This window comes from Gallinula chloropus (assembly GCF_964237585.1).
Source record: "Gallinula chloropus genome assembly, chromosome: 8".
In the NCBI taxonomy this organism is placed as follows: domain Eukaryota; kingdom Metazoa; phylum Chordata; class Aves; order Gruiformes; family Rallidae; genus Gallinula; species Gallinula chloropus.
In genome coordinates, this window is record NC_140093.1 from 7359885 (window position 1) to 7387411 (window position 27527).

General features: G+C 38.5%; 2 protein-coding genes across 3 annotated transcripts in view; both read right to left on the reverse strand.

Annotated features, from left to right (window-relative positions):
• The window catches only part of XRN1 (5'-3' exoribonuclease 1), a gene marked incomplete at its 5' end in the record, with an annotated part of 30200 nt that extends 9227 nt beyond the window's left edge, over nucleotides 1-20973 (reverse strand). Inside the window, 28 exons of the mRNA XM_084267355.1 lie at nucleotides 673-729; nucleotides 1483-1618; nucleotides 2637-2726; nucleotides 3123-3269; nucleotides 4138-4253; nucleotides 4402-4500; nucleotides 5004-5117; nucleotides 5885-6047; nucleotides 6785-6916; nucleotides 7432-7535; nucleotides 7697-7795; nucleotides 7893-8013; nucleotides 8829-8998; nucleotides 9266-9385; nucleotides 9722-9878; nucleotides 10032-10121; nucleotides 10483-10588; nucleotides 11060-11126; nucleotides 12330-12479; nucleotides 13441-13508; nucleotides 13715-13883; nucleotides 13994-14081; nucleotides 15407-15489; nucleotides 15723-15833; nucleotides 15924-16033; nucleotides 16458-16555; nucleotides 17762-17994; nucleotides 20899-20973. Of these exons, the coding sequence (XP_084123481.1) occupies nucleotides 673-729; nucleotides 1483-1618; nucleotides 2637-2726; nucleotides 3123-3269; nucleotides 4138-4253; nucleotides 4402-4500; nucleotides 5004-5117; nucleotides 5885-6047; nucleotides 6785-6916; nucleotides 7432-7535; nucleotides 7697-7795; nucleotides 7893-8013; nucleotides 8829-8998; nucleotides 9266-9385; nucleotides 9722-9878; nucleotides 10032-10121; nucleotides 10483-10588; nucleotides 11060-11126; nucleotides 12330-12479; nucleotides 13441-13508; nucleotides 13715-13883; nucleotides 13994-14081; nucleotides 15407-15489; nucleotides 15723-15833; nucleotides 15924-16033; nucleotides 16458-16555; nucleotides 17762-17994; nucleotides 20899-20973 (3273 nt within the window). The remainder of the gene's footprint in view (nucleotides 1-672; nucleotides 730-1482; nucleotides 1619-2636; nucleotides 2727-3122; nucleotides 3270-4137; nucleotides 4254-4401; nucleotides 4501-5003; nucleotides 5118-5884; nucleotides 6048-6784; nucleotides 6917-7431; nucleotides 7536-7696; nucleotides 7796-7892; nucleotides 8014-8828; nucleotides 8999-9265; nucleotides 9386-9721; nucleotides 9879-10031; nucleotides 10122-10482; nucleotides 10589-11059; nucleotides 11127-12329; nucleotides 12480-13440; nucleotides 13509-13714; nucleotides 13884-13993; nucleotides 14082-15406; nucleotides 15490-15722; nucleotides 15834-15923; nucleotides 16034-16457; nucleotides 16556-17761; nucleotides 17995-20898) is intronic.
• A 1162-nt stretch (nucleotides 20974-22135) lies between these two features.
• ATR (ATR checkpoint kinase) overlaps nucleotides 22136-27527 on the reverse strand; it is a gene marked incomplete at its 5' end in the record, with an annotated part of 38746 nt that continues 33354 nt past the window's right edge. For both annotated transcript variants that reach the window (XM_084267383.1, XM_084267382.1), the window contains 7 exons: nucleotides 22136-22540; nucleotides 23635-23740; nucleotides 23984-24135; nucleotides 25052-25205; nucleotides 25293-25449; nucleotides 26305-26455; nucleotides 27234-27377. In XM_084267383.1, coding sequence (XP_084123509.1) covers nucleotides 22367-22540; nucleotides 23635-23740; nucleotides 23984-24135; nucleotides 25052-25205; nucleotides 25293-25449; nucleotides 26305-26455; nucleotides 27234-27377 — 1038 coding nt within the window. In that variant the 3' untranslated portion in view covers nucleotides 22136-22366. The remainder of the gene's footprint in view (nucleotides 22541-23634; nucleotides 23741-23983; nucleotides 24136-25051; nucleotides 25206-25292; nucleotides 25450-26304; nucleotides 26456-27233; nucleotides 27378-27527) is intronic.

Genomic DNA, 27527 nt, shown 5'->3' on the forward strand with positions numbered 1-27527 from the left:
AAAAAGCATGGATTATAATCAAAATGTATTTATAACAGTATCTGAAGCTGACTATAAAACAAACTTTCTGAAAAAAACCCCCAACACTAAGAACACAGAATCTTCCTTCCCCAGACACAAACAAGCTTTCTGGGTTTTTTTCTTGCAAGTCTCACTCACTCACTGCTTCTGTCCAAGAAACAGCAGTGCTGCACATGACCCCAAGACAGACCAAGGGGATCAATTTAGACTTAATAAAATCATCAAGTGTAACCTGCCTGTATCAGTAACACAGGTATCTGCAATACCAGGAAAGATGAGCAGGTCAAGTGTCAAGAACTGAACAAAAAGGCCAAACATGGAAAAAGAGACAAACAGAAAGTACATTTTATTTTTGCCTTCATCATAGAGCCAGTAAGAACTGCAAAAGCACAAAGGCCAAAGTAGAAAAGAACTGAAAGTCAGGGTAATACATGATGGAATTTGCAGTTAGGAGAAATTCCTCCCTTCCAGAGACACACTACTGTTCTCAAATTCATCTCCTAGAAGGCATCATAAAACTTTCTTTCATTGATACTGTCCTAAAATTCCACTCTGAAAGCTGGTAAGGCCAGGTAAAATAAATATGATCTCGATAATTTAACTTAAAATAAAAACCAAACCCAAACCCCAAAACCTTTTCCCATCACTTACTCTGTACAGCAAGTGGGGTTTCACAGTCACTCGCACCTTCTTGTTGCTCTTTCTCTGCTAAAGGAAAAGAACAGAAAGCAATTGCAAACTAGTGCAGGAACCAACAGTGGATTCCAGGTACAACAAAACACCTGAAAAGATCTCATGTAGAATTTTTTTGTTTCTTTAAAGGTATATATTTTCATTAAATCATTAGGATGACTAAATTAATTTTTTTAAACATGACTGTTATCTTATGTAAGCCTTTGCGCTGTTTGGCTAATTCCAGAAATCAGACAAATGTAATGATCATGTCTTTGCCAGTAATTTCCAAGAAATCACCCCACAATTTCACGTGGTGCTGCCTTCAGCTTTTGCTTGGCCCCTGTTCTGATCTGTAGCCTTCAGGAAAGAACTTTCCTAATTATACTCAGACCAAAGAGAAACTGCTAGGGAAGAACAGGTGGGACTGCACATAGAAAAAGCACTTCGGTAGTAAAGTATATATGCCATCTGTTCATATGTATAAGTATATATGACCGTATACATAACACCTGTTCCTTTCTGAAATCATCAGAAGGCAGAGTTCAGAACATGGCCTAATGCTGCTGAATTGCCTCAAAGAGTGAGTCAATCTTTTTAATAACGAGCTCTTCTGAATTTCTGGGACAACTCACATTACAAATTCAGACCCTACATTAAATGCTGTATTCTCCTTCTTTGTAATGACAAGTAAATCTTCCATCAGCTTGTTCTAATTCAAGAACTGGGAAAATAGTGAGCAGCTGCTTTTTTGTTCATTCCTGCTCACAATGATGCCAAGCTGCATACCTTGCATTTTTCTATTTCTTCTTCAATTTTCTCAACAATGGCTGCATCCAAAATTTGCAAATCACAAGACGACCGAGACAAAGCAGAGACAGGATGTGCCTTTAACCAGGAAACAATTTCTTGAACTTTCTCAGCTCTAAATAAAAAAGGACATGAATTAAAACCTTTAACTGCATAAATTAAGCATTTTACCATGTTCCCTGATTTATTATGTTACAGGCACAATGTTTGTGTAACTTCAAGTAAGAGTTTTAAGAGTTCTGTATGTGTTTACAATAGGAGTTTAAAAATTTTCAAAACCTAATTAAATGATGCCATACTGTTTCAAAGCTGTAACTTGAAAGAAAAAAACAATTAAAAGTATTCAGTAAATCATTGTTGTATCCAACCAACTAACCATGTCCAGCTGTGGTTAAAGGTTCTGTGACCAGGTGTTTCTCACAGCACAGTAAAAAAAGAACTTTGGGGCATGTCTCTGGTAAAAATTGAGCAAAACCTGAAATTTGTATAATAGAAGAGACCCTCAATGTTATATCCACCTGGTAAGAGTCCTGAAGAGTGTAGTGTCATGCAGACTTACCAACTCAAGCCTGTGAATAGGGCTTACTAGCTAATAATAACAGATTATTTTACTGTTACTATTCTGTATTTGGAACCAAGGTTGCTCCTTGTCTCCCATGAAACTGACTGTATGTATACTAAAAATTTGCAAAGTACTTTGAATTTCAAAAACAACACGTAAATAGTTTTTAAAAAAATCTTTAAAACATCTTAAACAATTAAAAAAATTATTTCAAAAAATAAACTTTTAGTGACTTTGTGACTACCCACAGCTCTGCTCACTGAAGGTTACCCTAAAAGCAAGAGTTCCTAAGCAGCCATCTAAAATCAGATCTCTCATGTGTGGGCCTGGAGATCAGACTCTGCCAGAGACTAGGACTCCACAGCTCTAAGGTACAACATTCTGACAATTTTTCAGAGTCATCACTAAATCATTGTGCTGTTCAAGGATCAGCAAGGTTTCGGTTACATGCAGCTCCTGTGTGACTACCACTGGTTTCAGAGTGTTGCCAGCCTTTGTTCTACTTATTCTAGGAAGGAGAAAAAAAAAATAAAAGGGAAGGGTTGGTGGTGAGCAGAGGAAGATAACTCACCCATTCTCATCCTCTCCAGGCCAAATGTCATCTTCATAGAAGATATCTTCCTGGCTATTCTTGGCTATAAAATTAAATAGTTCGGGGACCCTAAAAACAAAACAACACAAAATAAGAATAAATGGAAGACAAATTCAGTTTCCCATCAGCACAGACCACACAAGAGCCTCATCAAAAATTCCGACAGGCTCCAAAATTTCAGGAGCCTGGACAGACTACTTTTTTTAACTTCACTTTGTGTCATACTGTTCATTTGGCAAAGATAAGGTGTTGGCTAAATTACTCTATCCCAAAGCATGCTTCTCCTTGGAAGGAAGGACTGCTGGAATGAGAATATTGAATGAGAGAAATTCTATCAAGCTGTTTCCAAAGTCAAACTCATCAGTTCTTCAAAGATTTGTATCCAGAGTACACAATCACAGTACAAAATCCAAAGACTGATACAAAAGGTGGACAATTTGCATGAAGTTCATATCCAATATTTACCTTTCCAAATACTCAGCAAGCAGTTGTTCTACTGCAGAAGAATACATCCATTCATTTCCTACTTTCTTAGTATAGCCAGGAACTTCTTCATTTTTCTTATTGAACTTCAGGTTTAGCCCCACATTTGCTTTGTGATCTCCATGAGGACTGGAAATAAGAAAAAGTTAATTAAATTGCAATAATGTGTTGCGGGTGTTTGAGTATGTACATTAAAAACCACATAAACATACATCCTCAGCCTTAAACTATAGAAAAATTAAGTGCACTGTGTTGTTTACTTGTTAGCATTGTGACAGCTGTACATGTTACAGGACATAAGCTCTGCTACAGTAGCTGTCCACATGCATGCCCATACCTTATTGCAAAGGAGGGTAGGAAATATTTTACCCTTCTTACTTAATTGAGATCTAATTAACCACCATCTACCTGGCACTTACCATGATATAAAAAGATATCCCTGAACAATCAGGGGGGAATAGATGTACATATAAATCACAAGAAGATGCACATGCATCAATCACTTCTTTAGTAATCTGTCCTAGGAAACCACAATTCTAACATTCAGAGAACTATACTTAAAATATATAAGGGAGGCAATCCCTACTTTTAGTCTTAACTAGTTCTTTTTAAAAAAAAGCCCAACAGATGCAATTATTATCCCCTTATACAAGCAGTAATAAATAAAGTGAAATTAGATCCCAGTTCCACTTCTAATTCTCAGTGTGGCAAAGTCAGTTCAAACTTCTGCTTCAACTATGCAAACAGCTAAGATATGTCTTTCTACAATACTAACGCAAAGAAAACAACTTTCCAGTAAAGAAAAATTAGGAAGAAACTCACGATAGGAGAGAAAAAAACACTGCATGTGCATTTGGTTTGCAGAAAACACACTCTGAAGAAAGCTTAGCAAGTTATATACCTGATAAGAACAGCATATATGCATAGCAGAAATTCTGTAGAGTTGTACTAGAATTTAGAAGCCTTTCTACAGTGAAAACTGACAAAGAGAACTTACTTCTTCTTTGATCCTCTTCCAATAAAGATGCTCCCTGTAAATCTGGAGACAAGATACCCACTTACTCCAAGACGGCTGGCCAAAATATAGGCAGGATTGTATTTCACAGAATATTTCTTTAAAACAAACAAACAAAAAATATTGGCAATTCCCGAAGGATAAGGATCTTTTATACAATAGGCAAGCATCCCTTAAAGACATTTACCACTGCAAAATATATTTGAAGCATTGTTTAAGCTTTAATTAGGAAACAGAAGCACTTACATGCTGGTTTTGTATTAAAGGATCAAGCTGGGGTTCACACGGAATATTGAAAACGACACGAATTCTACCTTCTGTGATCACATCACTTGAATCTTGAACCTTGGAGACAACCACAGCACATCAAACATGTTATTTGTAACATATTTAAATATGTTAAAGTTTATTTCAAACCAGTTGTCTTTGAGTACTAGCCCCGGTAGCATACTTCATCAACAATTTTGCTGCTGGAGGCACAGAGAAGCTTTGGGATTCATCATCTTGTCACTGCTTCCCCACAGAGCAGATCAAACAGCACTAAATCAAAACAATCCATGACTGAAAATGGTCCAAAATGGGAACTATTATGTATTGCAAATTATCCCAAATAATTAATAAAAATAATCCTGCATTCAAAGCTATGCCAACGTTTTTTATGTTATGCCAGCAACAGTGATAAGGAAAGCAGCAGAACTCCCTCCTCCTCTAAGCAAATGATCAGGGAATCTTTGACTTAGAATTTTTAGCAGGCAAATACTGCCACATAACACCTTAGATTATTTAAGCTTGCAAACGAAGAAATCTGGGGTGAGGGAGGCAAGGAATACAGAGTTATTGAAACTAACTTCTCCTGTGCAGCCATAGTAAGGAGATCCCAGCATAAAGGCTATACTTCCAGGGGGAAATAAGTCATCCAAAGTTTTGATGTTTGAAAAACGAGAGTCAAAGGCTTTGATATCCTATGTAAAAAAGAGAAAAACAGACAATGTTAAATATCATTCAGTTCATAGAATATCCTGAGTTGCAAGAGACCCATAAGGATCATCAAGTCCAAGTCCTGTCTCCAAACAGAGCCTGCCAAGTCAGAGCTTGTGACGGAGCGCATTGTCCAGATGCCACTTGAACTCAGTCAAGCTCAGTGCTGTGACCACTTCCCTGGGGAGCCTGTTTACAGTGCCTGACCACCTTCTCAGTGAAGAACACCTCTTCCTAATATCGAGCCTAAACCTCCCCTGTCACAGCTTCATATGGTTCTCTCTGGTTCTATCACTGGTTGCCAAAGAGAGATTTGCACCTGCCCCTTGGTGCCCCCTTGTCAGGAAGCCATAGACCACACAAGGTCTCCCCTGACCCTCCTTTTCTCCAGGCTGAACAAGCCAAGGGACTTCAGCCTCTCCTCACTTATTCTAAAACATTATCTGAGTCTGAAAGACTTCATCAAGGGCAAAGTTTATGCTATATCACAAATGCTGTTACACAAACAACTATCTTACTTCACAGAGGACCACTACTGCATTTCAAAATACCATCAGTCCAAAGATGACAAAAGCCATTTTTTCAACAATATGTCTCTCTAAACTGTGCAACAGGGCCACAAATTTTGCAACAAAATACTGAACATAAATTATATTTAAGATACTTATTTTTGACATTCTTTTGTTTTAAAGGAGCATACCCCCCCCCTCAAGAAGTAGGGAGCTATAGGATACTGAAAATGCATATTTACCTTGACAACCGTTTGGTAAACAAAAGGAAGAACTTGTTTTGACCACTGCTTCTCCAAATAAACTTCTCCATTGTGTTTTAGTTGATATCTTTTTCCAGTGAGCAACTGAGCATACACAACTACTGATGTTTCATGAATAATTATTCCTTTTCTTCTCTGGTAGCTGAATACAAAACAGAACACATGATTACACAGACTGATTACAAAAAACAGAACTGAATTAAAAGGGTGGAAATTGTTGAAATAAAAAAACAACCCAAAACTTTGAAATGGATTCTAATAGTTTGCTTCCTGTTTTATAACATATACGCAGTACAAATGACTTAACTGATTGCTTTTCCACTGTTGCACAGCCATCAACTACAAAACTAAGTGAGTTAACTTAAATACCTTTATAGTGAGAAGAGTTAGTGGTAATTAAGGCAGTTAACTCAAATGACAGGTAATAAAATGGCACGCTACTGTATCTCAGTTTTGTTCCACTGGGCACCACCTACACTCTAGAGGAGCAAGAGCTGTACTGAAATTTAACAGTGCAAAGCTATTGAAGTTGCAACTTGATACTGTATGACTCCATTCTATAGGCTTCTTACAACAGAAGATTACTAAGACCAGAACAGAAAATTGAGTGGGAGAGTAAATACTGAAACTCGTTCATTTGCAAATTCTTTTATAATAGCATCTAATTTTAAATACTTAGGGACTAACTCCATATACTCAGATATTTCAACATAAGCTCTTTGATATTGTTTTTTTTAAAACCCAGCAGACTCATTACCCTTTATCATCAAGATTGCAGCAGCTCTTCTCTGCTACTAACACCTGCGATACAGTAACAAAATACAGCTAAGCTATAAAATGCAATTTTCAAATTTCCAAGTAATTTTCCAAGTTACTTACTGCTCTGAAATGCCCTGGACATCTTTTATCCACATGTTTTGTTCCGCATCTCCAACATACGCCACTTTAGTTGGGGGCACTGCATTTCCCATATAAAGCTTCTGTGTACCATGTGGTTCTTCCAAACAAAACCTTGAGGATATTATGACAGGCATGAATTTAAACAAGTAAGATAAATCTGGACATAACCAATTGTGAGCAAAACTTAAACTAGTTAGAAATTATTTGTTAATGACATGGAATACTTGTAGCATCATTTTCTCTCCCCCTTCCACAACGGATCACACAGCATATACTTCATAAAAAATACCAGTGCGTGTGCTGAAAGGAAGACTGGACAGAAATGTTCTTCCTTACATTACTCTGTGTGGTTTTCTGTGCATGCATTTTCCCTTCAAGGCAAAGAACGAGCTCTCCCAAACTTCTACACCTATTGCAAAACACTTCAGGACTAGATTTCTGCAGACATAACCAAACCCCAGAACAATGTTAAACAAAGGTTCTTGCATCAAGTTGCCTTCGATACATCTGGACTAATTTGCTGTTAGCAAGTATTGAAATAAACCCAAAAGTTTTGTACAACCTAAGGAATTTATTTTGAATTAAACAACCAAATCACTAACAACTATCTGTGAAATGTCTCTTACTTAGTTTGTCCATCTGACACAGCAACAACTCTGGCTTCTTCAAGGTGTGGCCAGTTAACAAACACACGCTTTCCAAGTATCAAACTGGCAACATTTTCTACCATCTGAAAAAAAACCCAAGAAGCTTTAAATATTTTTCTCCTGTAATACCTATTGGGAGGATATAAATAATCAACACTTCAAATCTACTAGATAACAAGTTTTTTGGTCTGGGTTTCTTTTGTTTTATTTAGGGTTTTTTTTTTGTTAGGAGCTGAATGCTTACCTGTTCTTTTGAGTTCTCATCAGCTGTGATTTCTAATATCATGTTCTCTCCGTGGCTGCTTTGCTGAAGCACCTGTACACCACTTTTTTTAAGGTAGAACTGGGTAAAAGCAAAACCGCACATATAAATTCCTTGAATTCTTAAATACTTATCTATTTAACACAGTTGAAAAGGTCAGAAGAGAGAAATCTCTTACCTTATGTTTAATGTGCTTTAAAGTAGGAAACCCACAAAAATACAACGCACTCTTGTTGATTTTAGTTATCTTATTGTGGGTTATTTCTACGTGCCAAGCGTCCAAAGGTATTGTTTTATACCTAAAAAACAAGTTGGACAACATTTGCTCATTCAAATTGCCCTTCAGCTCTAGCAACTCTCATTACTCATGCATTCATTACCTGACAAACCCTTTGACTTTCCTGTAAGGTGGCAATTGATTTAAGACACTTAGAAACTACACAAAGTACTATAAAAACCTATGCTATTGCAGCAAAGACACTACTCATTAACACAAAGACAAAACTTCAAGCCATGGTATATCCCAATGTCACTATTCTATGAATTCATGGTTACTGTCAAATTCTAAATTAGCAATGGATCCAGAAGGCATTGTTCATCTGCACAATTTATTCTCCACTGAGTGTAATCCTGCAGCTGGCATACCCCACTCCCACACCCCCAGGTATTTTGCTTTACACTTGACTAGTATTAAGGTTATGCTTCCATTTAATCTTGAAACCTCAGCTTGTGTTTAAAAAAGGCTGGCTACTTTCAGGAAGTGAACAGAAGTGTCCAGCTCTGCACTGGATCCAAATGCTTGCTTTCTGGAATGAGCATACTGATAAATCATGATTATTATATTTGTACCAGTCTTTCATCCTCTGTGTCATACAAAGTTCCATAATTCTCTAGAGGGTTCTTGCTGATTTACCATTGGTTTATATCGTTTGCAAAGTAACATTTGAAGTAAAGGCACAAATACTTCTACCATGCTATCCACAACAAGCAACACCTAATTCAACCCTTTCCATTTTTCAGTGTATATACTGGCACATACAAGCTTCAGTTAAAATGCTAAGAAAAGTATTTGAACTACTTTTCACCTACCCTAAACTAGTTATGCCAGCATTACCTTGTATGACATCTTTCTATTGCAGGGAATTTCTCTGGCCACGGCGACATGTACTGGAACTCTGCATCTCTGTCATACCAGTACATTAAACAAGCACTGTGAGTATTTCTTCGTTTCTCCTCTTCTTTTAGGCACTTATTGCAGGATTCCATGGCCTGCAGCAGTCGTTTCTAAATTTTAGAGAAATCAGTAGATCTGAAACTAGCTGCAAAAATTAGCATGGAAACATCTACATTGGAGCTCACTTTGCTTGTGGTAACTTAACCTAGCCTTATGCTTTATGTAGCATTTATATTTTTCTGTGGTCTTATCAAGTGTTAATTTAAATTTCCATTTAATTGAAATTAAATTGTGGCTAGCTGTTGATTAATGTCTAACTGTTGATTAATTAAAAAGTTTAGGAGATACGTTATGAAGCTTTCATAGACAGAACTTACCTCATCAATAAACGGGATTAATACTACAGCCTCCCACTCTTGCTGTTTTCCATTTAGGTCAGTTTTAAAATCTGGTGGGTAATACTCTATAATGGGAGAGTCTTGACTGACCATAAGATGCTAGGAAAACACAACAGAGGAATTCAACAATATGAGAGACAATTTAGCACTAATTCTAGGAAGACAGAGGAAGACTGGAATTAAAACCAATTCAAGGCTGAACAAAGATTCAACAGTTATAATTTAAACAGTCCTAGTCTGAAATCACTTAGTAAGTGCAAAATTTTCTGTTTGTTACTAACTTTACAATGTAGTAAGAATAGTAAGAAATTAAGTATTTAACCATACACCTAAAATTTAGACATAGAGGAGACATGGAAAATATCAAGATTTATTTCAAAATAAAGCAGACAACCAGTAAGTTATAAATAAACGAAATTTAATTCTAAATCCTACCTGGTAGCATTTAGGTAGCAAATCTTTGCTAGCTGCTGGAAGTACAGCAAGAAGCTGTTCAAATGGCATGAAGGGTTTTCCCAGTTCGAATTTGATTTTGAGTTCGCTGATGTTGCGAATATCTGACAGATAAGGTGCGTAATGGTAGGGGTAATACCTGCAGGGCAAAAACATCTCTTCAGCTACCTGACTTACAGCACAGCAGTGTCCACAGCTGAGAAACAAACAGAACTACATTAAATGTTCCAAGCACACAAGGTGAAATGTTGCTTGGTCTCTGAGCAGTTTCTTCTCTTGCAATGCTTCTTACCAGCTCCATGACTGAACTCCGTGGTAATAATAATGCAAAATCCATTGTATTGCCTGAACATAGCATTCAGCTTGATCAGCCAAGAAGTCACTTAAAAGAAAAAGGAAAGATACTTAATAGTTCTCATTTTTGCTGATATCTAAAAATTACTTAGCACCTTGTTCAAAGGAATGAAGACAGAACATTTTGGGAACCTAATAAAACCATATTTTTCTAGATTCTTTTAATGCTATTGGATTTTTTCTCTCTTATGCTCAAATACTTGACAAAAAAAGCTTGACTTGCCTCTTCTCTTATTTTCCATTAGCCAAAAGCATCCCCTGCAGTACACTACCATGTGTTCTGTTTTCCACATAGGTGAATAGCCTGCCTTGTATTACATGTATGCAAAGACTTGTGTTTGGTATTTAAAAAAAGAAAAAAGGAAAAAAAAGAAAAGGCATACACTTACTCTGAAACTACTTCCACACCCATTTTAGTCATGTAGTAAGTTCTTTTGTATTGCCTAAACTCAGTTTCAAACAGATCATCATCTTCTGGTTCATCTTCCACCACAGCTGAAAAAAGTAGTAATGAAAAAAAAAAGGGCTTAATGTTTCTTTCTCTACCACAATAAACTAAGAAATCCAGTTTTGACTTAATGCCTAAACTTTGCTCCTTGATTCACAGCTGTAGGTACCCACACTTTCCTTGCACTGAAAGTAACATGAAACAATCAAATCTTTCCCCAGAGAAAGTCTGGAACTACTTTTTTTCCTTTAAAGGCAGGCAACCTGTTTTGTAGCCCAGTTACAAGAACAGAGAAGAGAACATAATCCACTGGGAAAAAAATTAAGAAAAGCTTAATTATTCCTTAAAATTTATTTTTTAAAAAAAGCCAGTGACGTGCAGTTCTGTTTCCCAACAGCTAACTCTCTCATTTAGAGTAAGGTCTTCTCTGCCATGAAATTCCTACAGATCTCCTGAAATTATGCACAAATTAACAAGTGTCTTTATTATATGTATATGGAAAAAGTATTTCCACTTACCTTTAGGGGTCACAACTTCACCTTTGTTTTTTTCTAAAGCAGCCAAACATATTGAATTTTCCTGAGCCTATTAAATTAATATTTGAGATAAAGTAAAAAGACAGATTAATAAGCACATACCTCATTCACAACCATTTAATTTTGTAACTCAAAAGGCTATAATCAAGATGCATAAATATATTATTTATAAAACCCACTACATATCCTTCTCTTGTAATTGCCTAGGAAAAAGTATTTTATCCATACAGATCAGACAAAGGAGCAGTCTTAAATAAAATCTCAACTATCTGTATATTTGTTTCCCAAAAAAACCCAATCCAAAACCATGCATTACACATTTAAGCATTTTAACCTCCAGCATGCTTTGTGCCACAGCACCAGGATACAATCAAAATTTTAATGAGTAAATTTCTAAGAGTTCAAATTACATCCACGGGAAGTAGAGATACAAGAAATTGTGATTTAGGGAGTCAAAGCCACCACACATTGACTTCATTCTCAGAGTGTGTTTTGCAAACAGCACCGAGTAGCTTTCAATAAGCAGATTCATTAGGGTGGCCCTCTTCCCCTGTACCTGAGATAGGCAAGCTCCTGACTACCACTGCCATTCAGAGAATCAGTCAAGACAGCTTCCTAATACTACACAGCTGCTCCAAGCCTCTGTGGCAAATAAGGAAACAACAACAAACAAAGCACACCTTATTAAAGGAAGAGCTAACACAAACTGCACTACAGAACAGGATAATGATATACAGAAATGGATTGATCTTGAAGAAATTTACTGCCGCTGGTCAGCTGAAGGCATAGATTGAAGAATAGCCTATGGGGGTAGGGGGAAGAGACATGACAGTGGAGCAGAGTCAAGATACAAAGAAAAGTGCTATTACTTATTAGATACAGAATTGCAAGTCTAATAACCAATCTGAGATAGCTCACACCAACGACACTTCCTTCCCAGGCTACATAGTAAAAAGTTCGACCATAACTCACTCAGAAAACAAGTTTTGCTGCTGCTGGGAAACAGATAAATTGACATAAAGGATTAGGCTACAAGGTTTACAAAATTCCAAGTCATGAGAATTTGACTGTAATGTAACCACTTCATCACTCACAACCTGCAATGCATACAGGCAGTTCCTCAGCATTACCTTTTGCTACCTTTTCTGTTCTCAAAAAAGCCAATCTCAAAACAGTGGCTTGTGACATTTGATTTGTTTAAGATCAAATTATTGATTTGTGAAAAGTAAGATTCTTGTTTCCAAAACTGTACATATAAAACACTAACCTTTTGTTTCTTCTGTTTATTTTTTCTGGCTTCCTCTGCTGCAATACCAGCTGCCTCGTTGAGGTATTTATTGCCTACTTTACTTTCAAACCATTTCAGGTCTACAAAGATTTCACTGAAGTGTTCACGATCAAACTGCACAGAAAGATTGAATTAAGTTTAGAAACATTCAAGGGATGCCAAATTTAGAGTGCTAAATTAACAATGTTTTTTAGTAGGTGCTTCAGATTACATCTAGAGTCATTAATGCATAAACATTTTGCCCTAGAGCTACAACTAAACCAATAGATTAATACTAAAAATCTTTTTTCTTAGCAACATAAAATATATACCCAAACCATAGTTTGTTTTCTTTCAGTAATGCAGCAATGTGTAACAAAAAGAAAAGTTAGACTTCCACTATTAATTCTACAAGCAGCAGAAGTTTATATGGTCTGGGTAACAGTCTTATGCCACATACCCAACACTTCTATAGTTCTACCCAAGAATCAGAAGACAGGGACTCTCCTCCTTCCAAGTTCAGCAGAAAGGTGAGAACTTTCCACCTCTATACAGCCTGTACCTTTTCTCATCTCTAGGATGGATTACTGCAGTGGCACTTAACAGGATCGCCTTCTGTAGGCCAGTTAGCTCATGAAGAATGATGCTGCCTACCCCTGAGAGATGCTAATGCTTCATTGCTCTTTATCAGTGACCTTCATGAAAAACTTGCAAAAAAATACTGCTCTGCCATATATTCAGGTATAGCTTAGCCCACAAGAAAGTAACCAAGAGGGGAAGCAAAAAATACTCCTGCCTGCAGCACGCTTTGCCCATTGCTCACGGAGGACTGAGGATCATGATTCTAGCAGTGACTTGCAGTACTGAAAGATACTGACTAAAGTATAGATCAAACAACCCAAACTTCTTTCTCTTATGTTACAGTAAGGTCGGAAAACAACTGACTGGATTCCAGGAGTGAAGTGGTAAAACAGCTGACAAAACCACTTGTAAAACAGTCGTTTAGCAGCTCATCTGAACTACAGCATGCTGCATTTGAGAGCGCTATATCAAGGTTATGTTCAACACACTAGACCGTAATTTCGACGTTACTTACATCTGACAATCGTGTGAGATATTTCTCAAAGCGTTTTAAATTTAGATGCCCATTTTCATTTATGTAACCTATGGGGAAAATAAAGAGCCATTGTTAAATTGACAATTTAACAGTTTCAGCATTTCAACTTTAATGCCCCACAGACAATAGAATGCAATCTTGCCAGCTGTCTAAAGAAAGACTAATAAATGCTAAACATTCTAACATGGTTAAAAAGGTGAATAAATATTAATGCAGGACTGTTCAAGTCCACAACCAAACTTAGAGTCCTTACCTCCCAGTTCTGGCAATATAGTCATGTATGTTCTATAAAGTAGCGGCAGTGCATCATGATTAATGTGTAAATGAGGTAGATGAGGAATAAAATCATTTCCTACAAGGAAACCCATTAAGATCCAATCATCTATTATCCTTTCAATATCATATTCAAAGGAAATCTTGTCCTGGAGGGAGGGAAAAAAAACCCACAAAACACATGAGCATAATTTTTATTATCACATTTGCATAAAAAAGCCTCACACATTTCTTAAATCACAGCTCCATTAGAACTTACTTTTACTGGTGAAAATTCGTAATCGATATATTCCCTCATCAGGGATAAGTGCAGCAAATGAAACGTGGTTTCCTCTGGTGCACATGCTCTGTAAATTATTCAAAACATGAAGTTAATTATTTATCAACACACTTTCAACACGAGTATTTATAAGTCCAAGGTTACCTAAACCCAACCAATCTTACTCGCATCAGAGTCTTGTAGACAAAACAACCTATAAACTTTTCTTTGAACCTATTTTAGAATTTTTCAGGTCTGAGTCTACAGAATGGTGCAGCAGAATATTCTGAACAGCAGATGTGCCTGCACTGCATGGAAAATACAGGGCAGCTTTGTGGGGTTCCATCTTACATTAACTATTTCCTAAGTAATTACCCTTCTGTCCAAAAAAAGGACAATCTAACCTAACTTTGCATCAAACCCAAATTATTTTAAGGCATTTTACAACTAGTCTGAGCACATACAGAGCACGCAGGGTTCCATTTGTAGCCATCTGAAGTGCTTCTTACAAGAAAAGAATATGCTCAACTTGAAAATGTGCTCTGTATTATCTACAGGCATGAAAAAAATACAAAGCTTTGGTTTCTTTATGGCATAAATTAGTCAATGTGTATTCTGCCTTCTTTTCCTCTCTTCACTACTGTATTACTTAATACCTAAAGCCATGTTAGGCCAATAAACACACCAATAAACACACCTATTAGCAAAAATTAGGTATTTATCTAAATATTTATATGGCTTACCACTGTATTATCCAAAATCCCTTCCGGATCAAGAAAGTTTATTTCTCTGTCTCTCCCATGCTCTCCCTTTATCCACCAAAGATATGCTTAAGGCCCTTGAAAGACGGGCCCAACCAGAGTAATGGTTACAAAATTCATCTTTCTATTATTTCAGAAAAGCTCCATGTACACACACAGTTCTGCAACAAGTCACCTTTTCTGCCTGATTACAGCCCAAATGTTAGTTCAAAGGGGCAAATCCAGAGTAAGAGCACCCAGTCACCCACTGCAAAAGATTTTACTAATTGAATATTCTAGTAGTTCACTTACATGCACAAAATCTCAGGGACATAAACACATTTTAAGAAGTCAATAGCTGCACAAGGTAATTATGGAAACAATGTTGGTACAGCCTGGGCTGCTCTGTTCACAGTATGAGGAATGAAGCAAAACACACCAAAGCCCTAAGCAGTTAATTTTTTTTTAATCACCTGGCAGGATCAATTTTTTTAATGTAAGTGAATTCAAATGCACAATTTAACAAGTCCATTTCTCTAATTTCATGTATTTTCTAACACAAAAAAAGACTATTAATTTAGTATGAAATCAATTTAAGAAGTTTTAGTGACCTACTATCTTTTGGATTTAATTTTATCACATATAAAATAAGAGTAAAGTTAAATCAATTCACCTTTGAGATTTTTTACCACCAAATCTGACTTCTTCTCTTAAGAGCGCAAAGTGTGCCTCATGACTTGTTAATCCCAGCATAATCTATTACAAAAGAGATATTAGAAAGGTCTTACTTCATTATTTTTAACTATTACTTTAAGATTTGAGCACTATAAAGAAATGTTGCTGTTCTTTCCATTACAAATTCAGAAATTTGCAAGAACACAGAAGTGCATACTTGTTTAATAACATTTAAGAAACCCAAGCACTTAGGAAAACAAAGAAATACACACTTTTATAAACTTCTACTGTTTGTATTATTTAATTGCACATACCAAGTCAGCATCTAAGCCATAGAGACAGTGTCTTGTATTTGGATCATGATGGGGCTTTGCTTTTTCTGATCTGATGAACTCCATAATTTTGTGCTCACCTTCTCCTGGAGTCTGCATAGTAAAACCCCAAAATTCACCAGTAAGAATTTTTCTATAAATTGAAAATTTGTTTAAAATAAAATATTAACAAAATAGAATGACCTCATGGCCTGATAAGTAGACTGTTACACCCTGCCAGGATTTGTCTGTTGAAATCTTCATGTTTACAAAATATTTAAGATGCTCGTGCAATCTGGCCATGAATTCAGTTCCTGGAAACAGAAATCTAAGTTAAACATAAAGCTTTTAGCATGCAATTCAAAATTACATTTATATATCAAAAGCATTTATGAAAAAAACCCCAATAAAACAAACCCCACACCACAATAACCAACCACCACCAGCGAAAAACCCCAACCAGAAAATGAAAATGCTGTAAAAGAGGAAGGAGACAGCAGTTCCTTTTCCCCATGAGGTCTCATTTTCCCCATAAAAATCTAAAAAAATCTTTGAATGAAAGAGTGTTACAACCTTACAAAGAGTTATCAAAACTTGTGCTCCAAACTCACTTCGGCCTTTATTGATTCTGTCCTCCCATTTAAAAAATAAGAGCGCCTTAAGGCAGGAAGATAGTGCCAAAATTCAGATTAAACCCAAATAAATCTAAACAGGCAAATAATGAACAAATTATCTTACCTGGTGTAATACAGTTGGAGTCAAATCGTGCTTCTGTAGGCAGTGTTTCTCCCTTTTCTAATGCCTTCTTTATTTTGTCCTCTGCCTCTTTTGCTGATCTAAACCAAAACAGTTTGGAGAAAGGGAGTAGAGAAAGAAGTATCTTATCCAAAACTTAACATCCCACGTACAGCTTTACTGACAAGATACATATAGTTGACTTTCTGAAGTTTTGGGTTGGGTTTTTTTTAAATGTAGAAAGGTAGAGAAATTCAACTGCTAAATAGAAGCTGAACGTGGTTTTGAAGGCTTAAACCCAGCCTTGTTTTCCCCTAATAATGATGACCATCTGTCACTGCTTTTAGATTCCAAGGTGATCCTTCAGTGGCTTATCACAAGGAAAGCAAATTAATGTTGAAACAGTAGGAATACTCAGGATCTAAACATCTGAAAAAACTATCCCAAAGCAGTAAGTTGGAATACCACAGGGGTAGGAGGGATGAACAATTTATCACAGAGAAAGAAACAAATAGAATCCTAGACTTTCTTGCCCAAGAATTTCATAAATGCTTTAGAACCAGAAAAAGAAAAGCCAGCAAGATCTTCAGTTTTTGTCCTTATCTCTATTGCACTCCAAATATCTACTTAGAGCCCTCAATCTCTTCTGCCTCTCAACCTCCTTTTTTTTCCTTTAAAAGAGACAAAACAATCCAGCAGCTTGAAAATATTTGTCTTGTCCCTTTTCCCCAGTTCGTTTCTGAAGCATTTCACTCACCATCCCTGTATTGTCTGGCCACTGGCTTGCTTTCCTTACAGCAATCTTCACAAAAGCTGCCACGTGTCCCAAAACAGTAATACAATTCTAAACACTGTGAAATGCACTTGCAGGTCTGTATTCCAGCCAGATTGCTAACTGGCATCAACAGGAAACCAGAGTTTAAATAGAAGCCTCATCTATTCTACAACTACCAAAGAACATTCCACTACAGTTACCAAAAAGGTGTATGCAGAATTAGCTTTCACAAATGCCAACGACCCTCACAGGTTATGATGCCACTGGTGACATCTCCAAGAGCCCCACTGCAGGTTTATTTCACAGAAAATTTCACAGGGGAAAAAAGGTCCCCCTGCTTCCAAGTACCACATCCACAGACAAAAATCTAAACAACAAGCAAACTTGCCTTTTTTTGAATCCTGACTTTAAGTAGTAACATTTTAATTTAACTAAAAATAAAGCTACTATCCAAGGCCTGATCGCTCACAACATATTTTACTTTTCACAGCATAAATTTAAGCTTTGACAGAGCAGGAACAAATATTCTCACCGAAAACGTCTCCCACGCTGCTGATTCATTTTTGCTCTTGGAGCTACTCCATCAACTGCCATGAAGAAAACCTTCCTTGGTTTAATAATGCGGAACAGTACTTCCAAATAGTGAAAAACATCAGCAAAAATCTTATCTTCTGAGATTCTGAAGTGAACATCATCATCATTTGGATGTGAGCACTGATGTATAATGCCATTCATGTCCAGGTATAAGTTGTCAAATTCTGGAATCTGTAAAAGGCACAGTTATACCCATTTGGTAACAGCTGAAGCAATGGAATCGCTGCCTGAGGCACAGCTGAGCCTATTGATGAACTCTGGAAAACAAGTTGAGGTGGGGAGACCTCCTTGGAATCTACTGCACACCAATGGGTTAAGAATATCTTCACTTGTTAGGGGTTTGTCTGCACTTGCAATCTGTCATCATGATTCTCCCAGGGAAGAACGTCAGCTGAACAGTTCCTTATCCTATCCTGATTGTTTCTGGTACCTCGGGACTTGTGTCCCCTGTGCTCACACAATCTTCTACATTGTATAAGGGAAAAGCAAACAAGAAAATCACACTTTTCAGGAAGAGAGAATTTCACTTTTTTCATAGCCCCACACATTTCCCTGATTGATATGGGCATAGCTGCACTATAATCAATACAAACTACAAAACTGAGCGTGCAGTTTCCAACAGTATTCCAAAAGCCAAACCAGCTTAAGAAGTTCTAGGGCTCTCCCCTGTTAGCCAGTTCCTACCCTGACCACTGCATGCTGCCTCTTTAGCTAGGCCAACAGCCATGAATGAGTCTAGAGTGGCCAGCAGAGTTATCAGTGATACCATCAATTTCCTTCTCACGCTTTCCAAATGTGGGGGTTTTCCCCCATCTAGTTCTGTGTTACCTGCAGCAGTCCAACTTTCTTTTAAAGGAAAAAAACTCTCTCAAATGCATACAACCAACACAAAGTACAAGCACCAATAAATGTATGAAGCAAAGGGACTGCTATGTTTTTGTTGCAAAAAACCTACCAAAAAAGCACAAGAGCAATTTGCAATAAATTAATCTATTCTTTAATCCACCAACATGACTGATCATGAAAATCCTCCTGCTACAACTGAACGAAGGCACTGCTAACTTTCTGAGATGTCCTGTAGCATTGCTGCTGATGTATTTCCACATAGATTTTAAAAGGCGCGTTGTTGGACTTGTATTTATCACCCAGAAGTAGGAGAGAAACAATTATTTCAGAATGAAGAACAATGAAGAGAAGAAACAAAAGGCACAACTGGGAAGGGTCTCTAGTCAGCTGCAATACTTTTGTTGTGCATAATGATCTTCAGTACAGTTAAATTTAGTAACCAAACAGCTCTCCACACGCTCAAATACCACATCATCTGCACAGACACTACTTTCACATATAGAAAAGCAATGCACTGCAGAGGCAGCATTCTAAAGAGATGAAAACTGAAAACTAAAGCTTTTATACAGAAGCAATATACACATGAAAATCGGATGACCTGTTACGAAGCACAGCTATAATAAAATTACAACATCATCATGTGTTTTACATAGCAATTGCCTTTCACTCTGGGTAATTTTTTTTCTGAAATAGCAAAACAAAAAATCCTAATCTAAACACCAGTATGGGTCAGTCTGTATTCAAATGATGTGGCACAGAAAAGGAAGAATGAGGATACATACTACTGTTCATATTACACATAACAATATAGATGTTTTCTTTTCTCTTTTATACAGAGTAAGTATTCCACATTACCTTACACCACCTAGTCTTCAAAAAGCTGAAGACTGACATTAGTACTGAGTTGTGCTTTCTGTTTACGAGCCTCTTTCAGAATGTACCATGAGTACTATCCCCTGTTGCTCTTCCCCTGGTTAGAGCAAGCACATGCCGACTCCCTCAGCCACTGCAGTTCAGCTGAAGTTCAAAGCTGCCACCAATTTCAGGGAGCAGCCCGGGCTTTGAACAAAACAGCTGAAAAGCCTTGCTACCCAGACCATGTAAGATGCTGTAGTGAAATCCAACAAACCCTAAGAAAAGAACGAAGTTTTAAAACTAGAAGGAAGGGTCAAACATCTGCATTTGGAATCACTTGAACAGGGCATGGCAGACACATTGAGATAATGCCTATTCAGTCTTTTAAAATGTTATCTGTTTACAGAAAAGTATCAACAGCCAAACATGCCTTCAATCATTACCAACTCATCTCAGAACATCCTTATTTAGGCAATAAAAGCACATCCGTAGCACCAGCTGAATGTGACAATCCAAAGCTAAGAGCTTGACTCTAACAGGTACCAGATGACGATTTATCTGACTGCTCACAGCACTATCCTTGGGAAGGTGTCAACGTCCTTCTCCTGTTCGCTATTAATGCAAACTGCCTGACGTACAGGACAACAAGGAAGCAGCAGAGCGGTAAAACCTGTCCCTCGTCATTACTGTGCCATTCGCCGTCAGCAGCAGTAACTTTCCCGAGGCCGGTAACGAGGGAACTCCGACGGCCGCCTGCCCGAGGGGAGCGAAGGGCCGCCGGGTGCCCAGGGTCGGGCCGGGGAAGGAGCGCGGCCGCCGGGGAAACAAAAGCGAAAGGGGAGCGCCGGGCCGGGGGGAGCCGGGCCCCGCCACGCCGAGGGAAGCGCTCGGGGCTGGGCACTGCCGCGGGGCACAGCGAGGTTCGGGCGCTTCTGAACACATCGCTCGCACGTAAGGAGGAGAGCAAACAGCTGCGTCGCTGACCGGCGGCAGCTGGCTCCCGGCACTGCTGCACGCTAAGGGCGACCTCAGGGCGGGTGTTCGGGCTTTCAGGGGGGCTCCGAAAGCCTCGCCCGCTTCCCAGCGACCACACGCCGCCATCCCGCGGCTTTCGACCCGCTCTGAGCTGCGGGTCTCGCCGAGGCGCGGCCGGAGGCACAGCCGCCTACCCCGACCCGACCCGTCTCACGGCAAGCGGGCCTCGGCTCAGCCTCGCAAGCTCGGCCCAGGCAAAGCCCGGCCAGGGCCCAGGCCCCGTCCCTCGCCCCAGGCCCGGTCCCTCGCCCCGTCGAGGGGCCGATCAGGATCCCCCTCCTCCGCCCCGGCGCGGAGACGGGCCCGTGGCAGGGCAGCAGCGCTGCACTCAGAGCTTACCTGATGCTCCTTCAGCACCTGACTGAGGCAGGGGTACCGCTCCGAGATCCACCGGTAGAACTTGGGGACCCCCATGGCCACCGCCGTTCGCCGCCCGCGTAGCCCCACCGGACCCAAACAACCGCGGGCCACGCTCCGCCCTCCTTCCGGCGCGCTGTAGTGACAGCGAGACCGCCCGCGCCGACCATAGAGAGCGGCGGACAGAAAGGCGCTGCTGGCGTGGGGCGGGGCCGGCGCCACAGCCGGCGCTCCGCCCTTTTCCTCGCCGCCGAGGGGCCAGCGAGCAGCGAGCGCGGCCTGAAGCCCTATGCGGGAGCATCCGGGAGCGCCCCGGTGCCCTCACGCCAGGCCCGGGGCAAGCAGGCAACTCTAGTCCCGGTGTGACGGAAGCCAGTACCTGCCTCAGCAGCTCCCTGGGCGCTGGTAGAGCCTGTGGGCGGAACCAGGGTAGCACTGGGATCAGCAGGTAACAGCACGGTGTCCCAGCTGCAGGAACAGCAATACCATACCAGACGGCAGTGACACTGCTGCAGGGCAGGGGAGGGTATCGTGCCCCTTCCCCAGCAGTTTGGATGCCTAGAGAAGCAAGACCATAAGTTAAGCTGTGCAATGACTCTGCTCTTGTCCCTGTCAAAACACTTTACCTGAAACAGGCTTTTCAAAACCGCTCCCCCTCAAGCCACACTTGTAAGTTACAAGGGCGAGGAGAGAGCCTCTCAGAGCTCTGAGGAGCTGGAATGTATGTTAGAATCACAGGTCCTAGACCCTGCCTGCTGCACTGGTGTTACAAGCCATGCCGCTGGGCTCCGAGGCACTGTTTTGCCCCTTTACTCCACCAGGGTTTCTCAGCACAGCAGGTAAGGGCTAAGTAAACACATTTACCACACGTAACACTTCACGGGTTTCCTCATGGTACAATTCAAGATCCCAAATGCTGTTCTAGACAGAGCCAGCCCTGATGGAAAAAAGACAAGGTTCAAGGTCTACAGCTGAAAAGAAATACTATTTTTAGAAAGCCCCTCTGAATTATGAGTAGAAAAAATTGGAAGAACCACTTTACATCATATCAGTGTAAAACTTTACTGTCAGGTTTTCTAATCGACAAGTAAGCTGAATGAGAAAAAAAAAAACTTCACAAACATATACAGTACTTCTTTATAAAGAAGGCATACTTTCAACATTGAAATTTTTTCAGAGTAAGAAACTTGCAGAGTCTAATTTGTAAGCAGTTCCCATGTACTGCCTTCTATATGTATACAGAACTTAAGTCATAACATCTTAAACATCTGCAAGTGTATTCATAACATACCTGCGAGTGCTGTATATTTTACAGAGATTTCATTTAAGGCCATTCTACTGCTTACAATCAAAAATCATCACAATTAACCAGTTATCACTGATTAATACTTGCTCACAAATATTATAGCTGCATCATTTGTAAATGGTATCATTCCGAAGTGAGCAAACTTCACATATATGGAGCCCAGCCCATATACATCTGGCAGAGCAGGTTGTCATCGCTTGCTTCTTGAATAAGGTAATGAACATGGCCTTCAATTGACAAGGGTAACCCTTTTATTCTGTTTCTAGTCTTTATGACACCTTGCAGCCGTTGTTCTATATCAAGGACATGTGTTTTGGCCTGGAAACAAAGAAAAAAGAAAAAAGAAAAAAGAGTATTGCAACTATCCAGGAACTTCCAGTTCTTTAAAAACAAAAGTATTGATTAGGATGTGTTTGAAATGCGTATGCTGATTTAATACAAAGCCTAGAGGTTTATATCAGTCTACTTTGAAAATAAAGAATATTCTGTTTTTCATAGCAATTTTTAAAATGGGTTATTTGCCTTATATTTTTATAAATAAAAATTACCAGAGAAGACTGAAAAGCTATGCAAGTGTAATTAAGAGTGTTAGAATGCTTTATTTCATACAATTATTTTCAAATAAAGTTTTTCCTGGTGTTTTCTCTTGGAATTTTGGATAAAAGTAAAGAAGATACCTAGCCTGGAAAACATAGGTGAAAAGTATGAGCAACTGAAAATGAAGAAAACTAACAACATGTTGTGCTGAGATAGTACAAATGAGTTGTTCCAAACCCACTGGAGTAGCCAGCTCATACCAACTGTACTTGTACATTTAATGGTTAACTCTGTTCTGCTTCAGTGCCACATACAACTATGTGGGTGATGCTGTTACTAAAATAGAGGTTATATAGACACAGCCTGCTCAGTAATTGTTTGAAGAACAGAGGATTTGCTGTGCGCAAATAGCTCTGTTAAGTTCTTTACTGTAATACAGCTTCAGTATTGTAGTTTACCCGTATCTTAGTTGCTGTGTTTATCAGTGCTCCCTTGATTTTTCTGCTATTGCCCATGTTTATTTTCTCTTAACTGTTCCTTTTAATGCAAGAGAGACAAATCAGAATTTTTGCAAGAACTTCGCGTGTCCTATTGTTTCTGTCGATGCTGTCCTTGACTCACTAACACCAACAAGAGAACTGTAGGCTCTGTTTTGTTTAGTTCTTTAGCAGATAAATTACATTTCCTATCAATAAAAATTCTCTTTACAGATAAGAATTATAAACACAGAGATACTCAAGGAGAAACAACCAGGGGAATTTTTAAATGAAAGAAAAAACAAGACAGTTCAGTTTTAATTAGAAAATATACACCTTGCAACCATAACTGACATTTTTACATTTGAATACCTTTTGCTATGCTTGCTTAATACTAACCTTTTCATTGACAACTTCTCCAGTTTCATTCACCTGTGCCTTTGTATTCCCTTTAACAGGTTTACTCCATTCAACAAGAGGATCATGGAGAAAAGTTTTTAAGACACTAAATAAAAATAAGGATAAGATACATATATAATACATTTCATTTTCAAAACAAGAACACTGACAGGAGTCTAAAGTTAGCACTGAATAGTTACACTGTTTAATATTTAACTGCTTGTCATAGTAAGACTAAGCTCATGACAGGCACATGCTGGAACCAGTACATTGACCAGCAGTTACTGTTTCAGATGTATAGACTACAGACAAGCTATTTCAGAGTTTGCAGCAAAACCAGTTGCCATACCTCATTAGAGGCTCCCTCTGATCACGCATCAGCCTCATCGTGACTTCACAGGCTCTTCGGAAGAGACCTTCTGTCCCCATTGGGCCCATTCCATTAACCATGTTGTGAGTGAGACGAAAAGGAACGATTTCTGGAACTTCAAAAGTTTCTCCCTTTGCATGGAGAGAAAAAGGGCATGCCCTGAGCATTTTAAGCATTGTTAAAGGGTAACACTTGCATTGTTTTTAGTGTTTTTCCTCATCTTTGTCCGTGGCAGTTGCCTAGCTGAAAAGAGATGTTTGCTCTGATCACATTCCTCCTCAGCTGTTAAAGGGAAGGTACAGTGAATAAGGGATACCAATGTCCAAGCAACCTTTATCCCCTGTTTTAATATACCAATACAGGGTATAAAATTTTGTTCTAAATATATATTGCTGCTCTGTAGTCTCATACAAAATGCTAACTTTTATAATATGCAAGTTACCTTAAAGTCATTTTTTTAAGGGTTGTCTAGGATGATCTAGGCTTACTAAAAAGAAAGCAAGAGAAATAAACAGTATCTTTATCTCACTCACCTGAATTAAAGAGCACATGTCCCACATGAAAAGCATCTCTCAAAAAACCATCAAAACTCCAAATCCTACTCTGGCCACAATTTCTGCTCTTAGTTTTTAGAGAAGCACTGGCATTTTTGTGCTGAATTTATAAGTGAGAAAAAAGAAACTTCACAGCAGCACAATTCTGAAGGTAGCAATTACAGCTTTGGTTGGAAAGCGGGAGAGTCACAAAATAGGAACAGTCTAAAATTTGGGCTATTTCAGCATAGCCATATCAGCTCATCTGATACCAACTAAATCAAAAAACTGGCTTTCATTAAAGCCATATACTGAGCAATCACAAACTCTTCATGTGTACCCAGCAAACAGTCTGCGAAGAATAAAAAAAACCAAAGCCAGAGAGATAACACACAGATATATTAAAGTAAAAAAAGTGGGGAGAAAACAGACCCCCCCCCATGACAGTAGAAATGTATAACTTACATCCATGTAAATAAAATAGGAAGCATGTTCAGCCAGTGGTGTTTCTCACCTTATTGAAAAGGCAGTTGAAATCCACGTGCACACATTCACCAGTCAAAGAATCAAACAGGATGTTTTCACCATGACGGTCTCCTAAACCAAGTATGTAACCTACCATTGACATAACTGCAACAGAACGACAATAGGCTGACCTACTGTTGTACCTGCAGAAATAAGAATCAGATAAGTCTCAGTCACATAAAATACACAAAAGTAGATATTCCTGAGCTAGCCCAATCCTAGTCACTCACCATGATGTGGGATCAGGAAATGTTCTAAGAAACCATTCATGAAAGACAGGAGGATGTCGAGGCAGAAGGACTTCTTTGAACATTTTCAGCTTTTCAGGCAAAGGTGCTGATTTCGGAAGCATATGCTGACGCAATTCTTTCCCAGTCATATAAATGCCTGTAATAGACCTCCTCAATTAGGCAAAAGAAACCCCCAAAGCCTTACATGTAGTACTCCAGTATGGCATTTTAGAGAAGATCAACATCTCCATAAAACTGAAATAAACAAACAAGTTGTAAACAACCCATAGAGCACATTGGTGTTGGGGTACTGTAAAGTAAATTAAAAAATCATGTTAACTGAAAGAGAAGACCTGGCAAACATACCACCAGTTTTACCAATCACCATGGGGTGGAGTGGGAGGAACACACACAAAACTCTTCCAACCTCACAAAGCCATTCACTGCCTTCGGCTCATATTTGGAATTCCAAACTCCCAGACATCTGTATCCATACAGATTATGTACCAAATTTTCTCCCAAAGTTATATTGCACTGACCAGAAACTTGCTTTATTAACAAGACATTCAAAAGTAATCTGATCTATTCCTGGGAAAGTTGCATTACCCTCAACCTTGATTCAATTGTAAGTTATCTAAATTATCTCCCACAAACATACCAGAAATAAAAAGCAACAGATCAAATCTAAAGAAGTCCACAGTCCTTTCTATTATTCAGTGTTGCACATACGGTCCCACGCTGCTGACACATCTTACATCTTTGTATAAAAGAATGTGTTAAGATGATTGTGTTACCAGTTCTCATAGGGAACTTGCTTACTGCAACCACCCATTCTCTTCCATCTAAAAGTCTACCACACATATGAAGAACAATATATTGCAGATTAGTTAAAGATACATGACTGCATCTTGAGAATTTAGTATGACCCTTGCCGTTCTTCTCATCTACTAGTAAAGTTAAAAACTCTTAAAAATATATAAAAAATTCACCATAGGCTAATATATTTCTTTACCTTTCTCCTTATAAAGTTTTATCAGGATGTTTCTTAAGCCAGCAGTGTTGTTCACCCATTCAATTATGCCACATTCATCATTTAAGGGAATAACAGCGTAGGTTCGAATATGGAGCTCTCGCCTGCGTGACTCTGCATCTTTCCTCAAACACTACTCATGAAAGGAAAATAAGATTAACAGCTAACATACATAGACTCAAAATGTATCCATAATATTAACGGTCATATCTATATCTTTTTTTCCAGTCACAATCTAGAATTCAAAATTCTAAGCTTCATTGTCTGCACTAGGTCAAATGCCAGCAAAATGCTCATCTGTTCCTCAAAATAAATTAAAAATAGATATTTTTGCAATAAAATAGTCAAACTGCATAGCTTGTATGTGGCTTAAATCCCTTAAAAGCAGTATTTTAAGTAAGTGGTTTAGTGAAACCACTAAAGCGTTCAGAAATGCTTTAATTTGCTTTAATCTCATGGAAAACATGGTACCTTAACCTTAAGCATATATCTGAGAAACAATAACTGAAATAATAAGTATGGCAGCACTTTTAGTATTAAAAGATGGATTTACCTGCTTCTCCTTAAAAATACTAGAAAATCCTGAATAAGAAATAAGAAGCACGACAGCACAAAGTCTGCAGTTCTTTAGTTACTTGAAATAACCTTTCCCACCTTGAGTTTTTTCCCTCCCTCTGAAGAAGCAATAGTTTTGGCAAGATGTTATATTTTATTACTGTTTTCACAAGTCCGTAAGAAATTATAGATTATCAATTGCCACTGATTTTTACTGAAATAAGATACTTGGCAACACTCCACTTGTCTTCCAGTAAGCTTTATCTCAAGGGAACGTTTTGGGTTTTCTATTAGACAGTTCGGCATTTTGTTCTCGTCAGTACACATGCTGCATAGTATTGTCTAACTCATCAGACCTTATTAATTAGGGAGTTGAATTCCATGAGCCGACAGTCTTTTCTTAAATCATCTTTTGGCTTACACATCATAATGTAAGATTTCCCATCTGAACCTTTCAAGGTGATCTTTTTTGGCTTTTGAAGTGAGGCAAGAATTTCCACCTAAGGAAAATAATAAATTCTTTATTAACACCTGTAGCAAGATCATCTAAAATGAAGTGTCTAACTTTAATAAACCCCTGCAACCAATCATGTTAGCACTTCCATGGTGCCACAGCATAACAACCTCAGAACGAAATTTTACTTAGTACC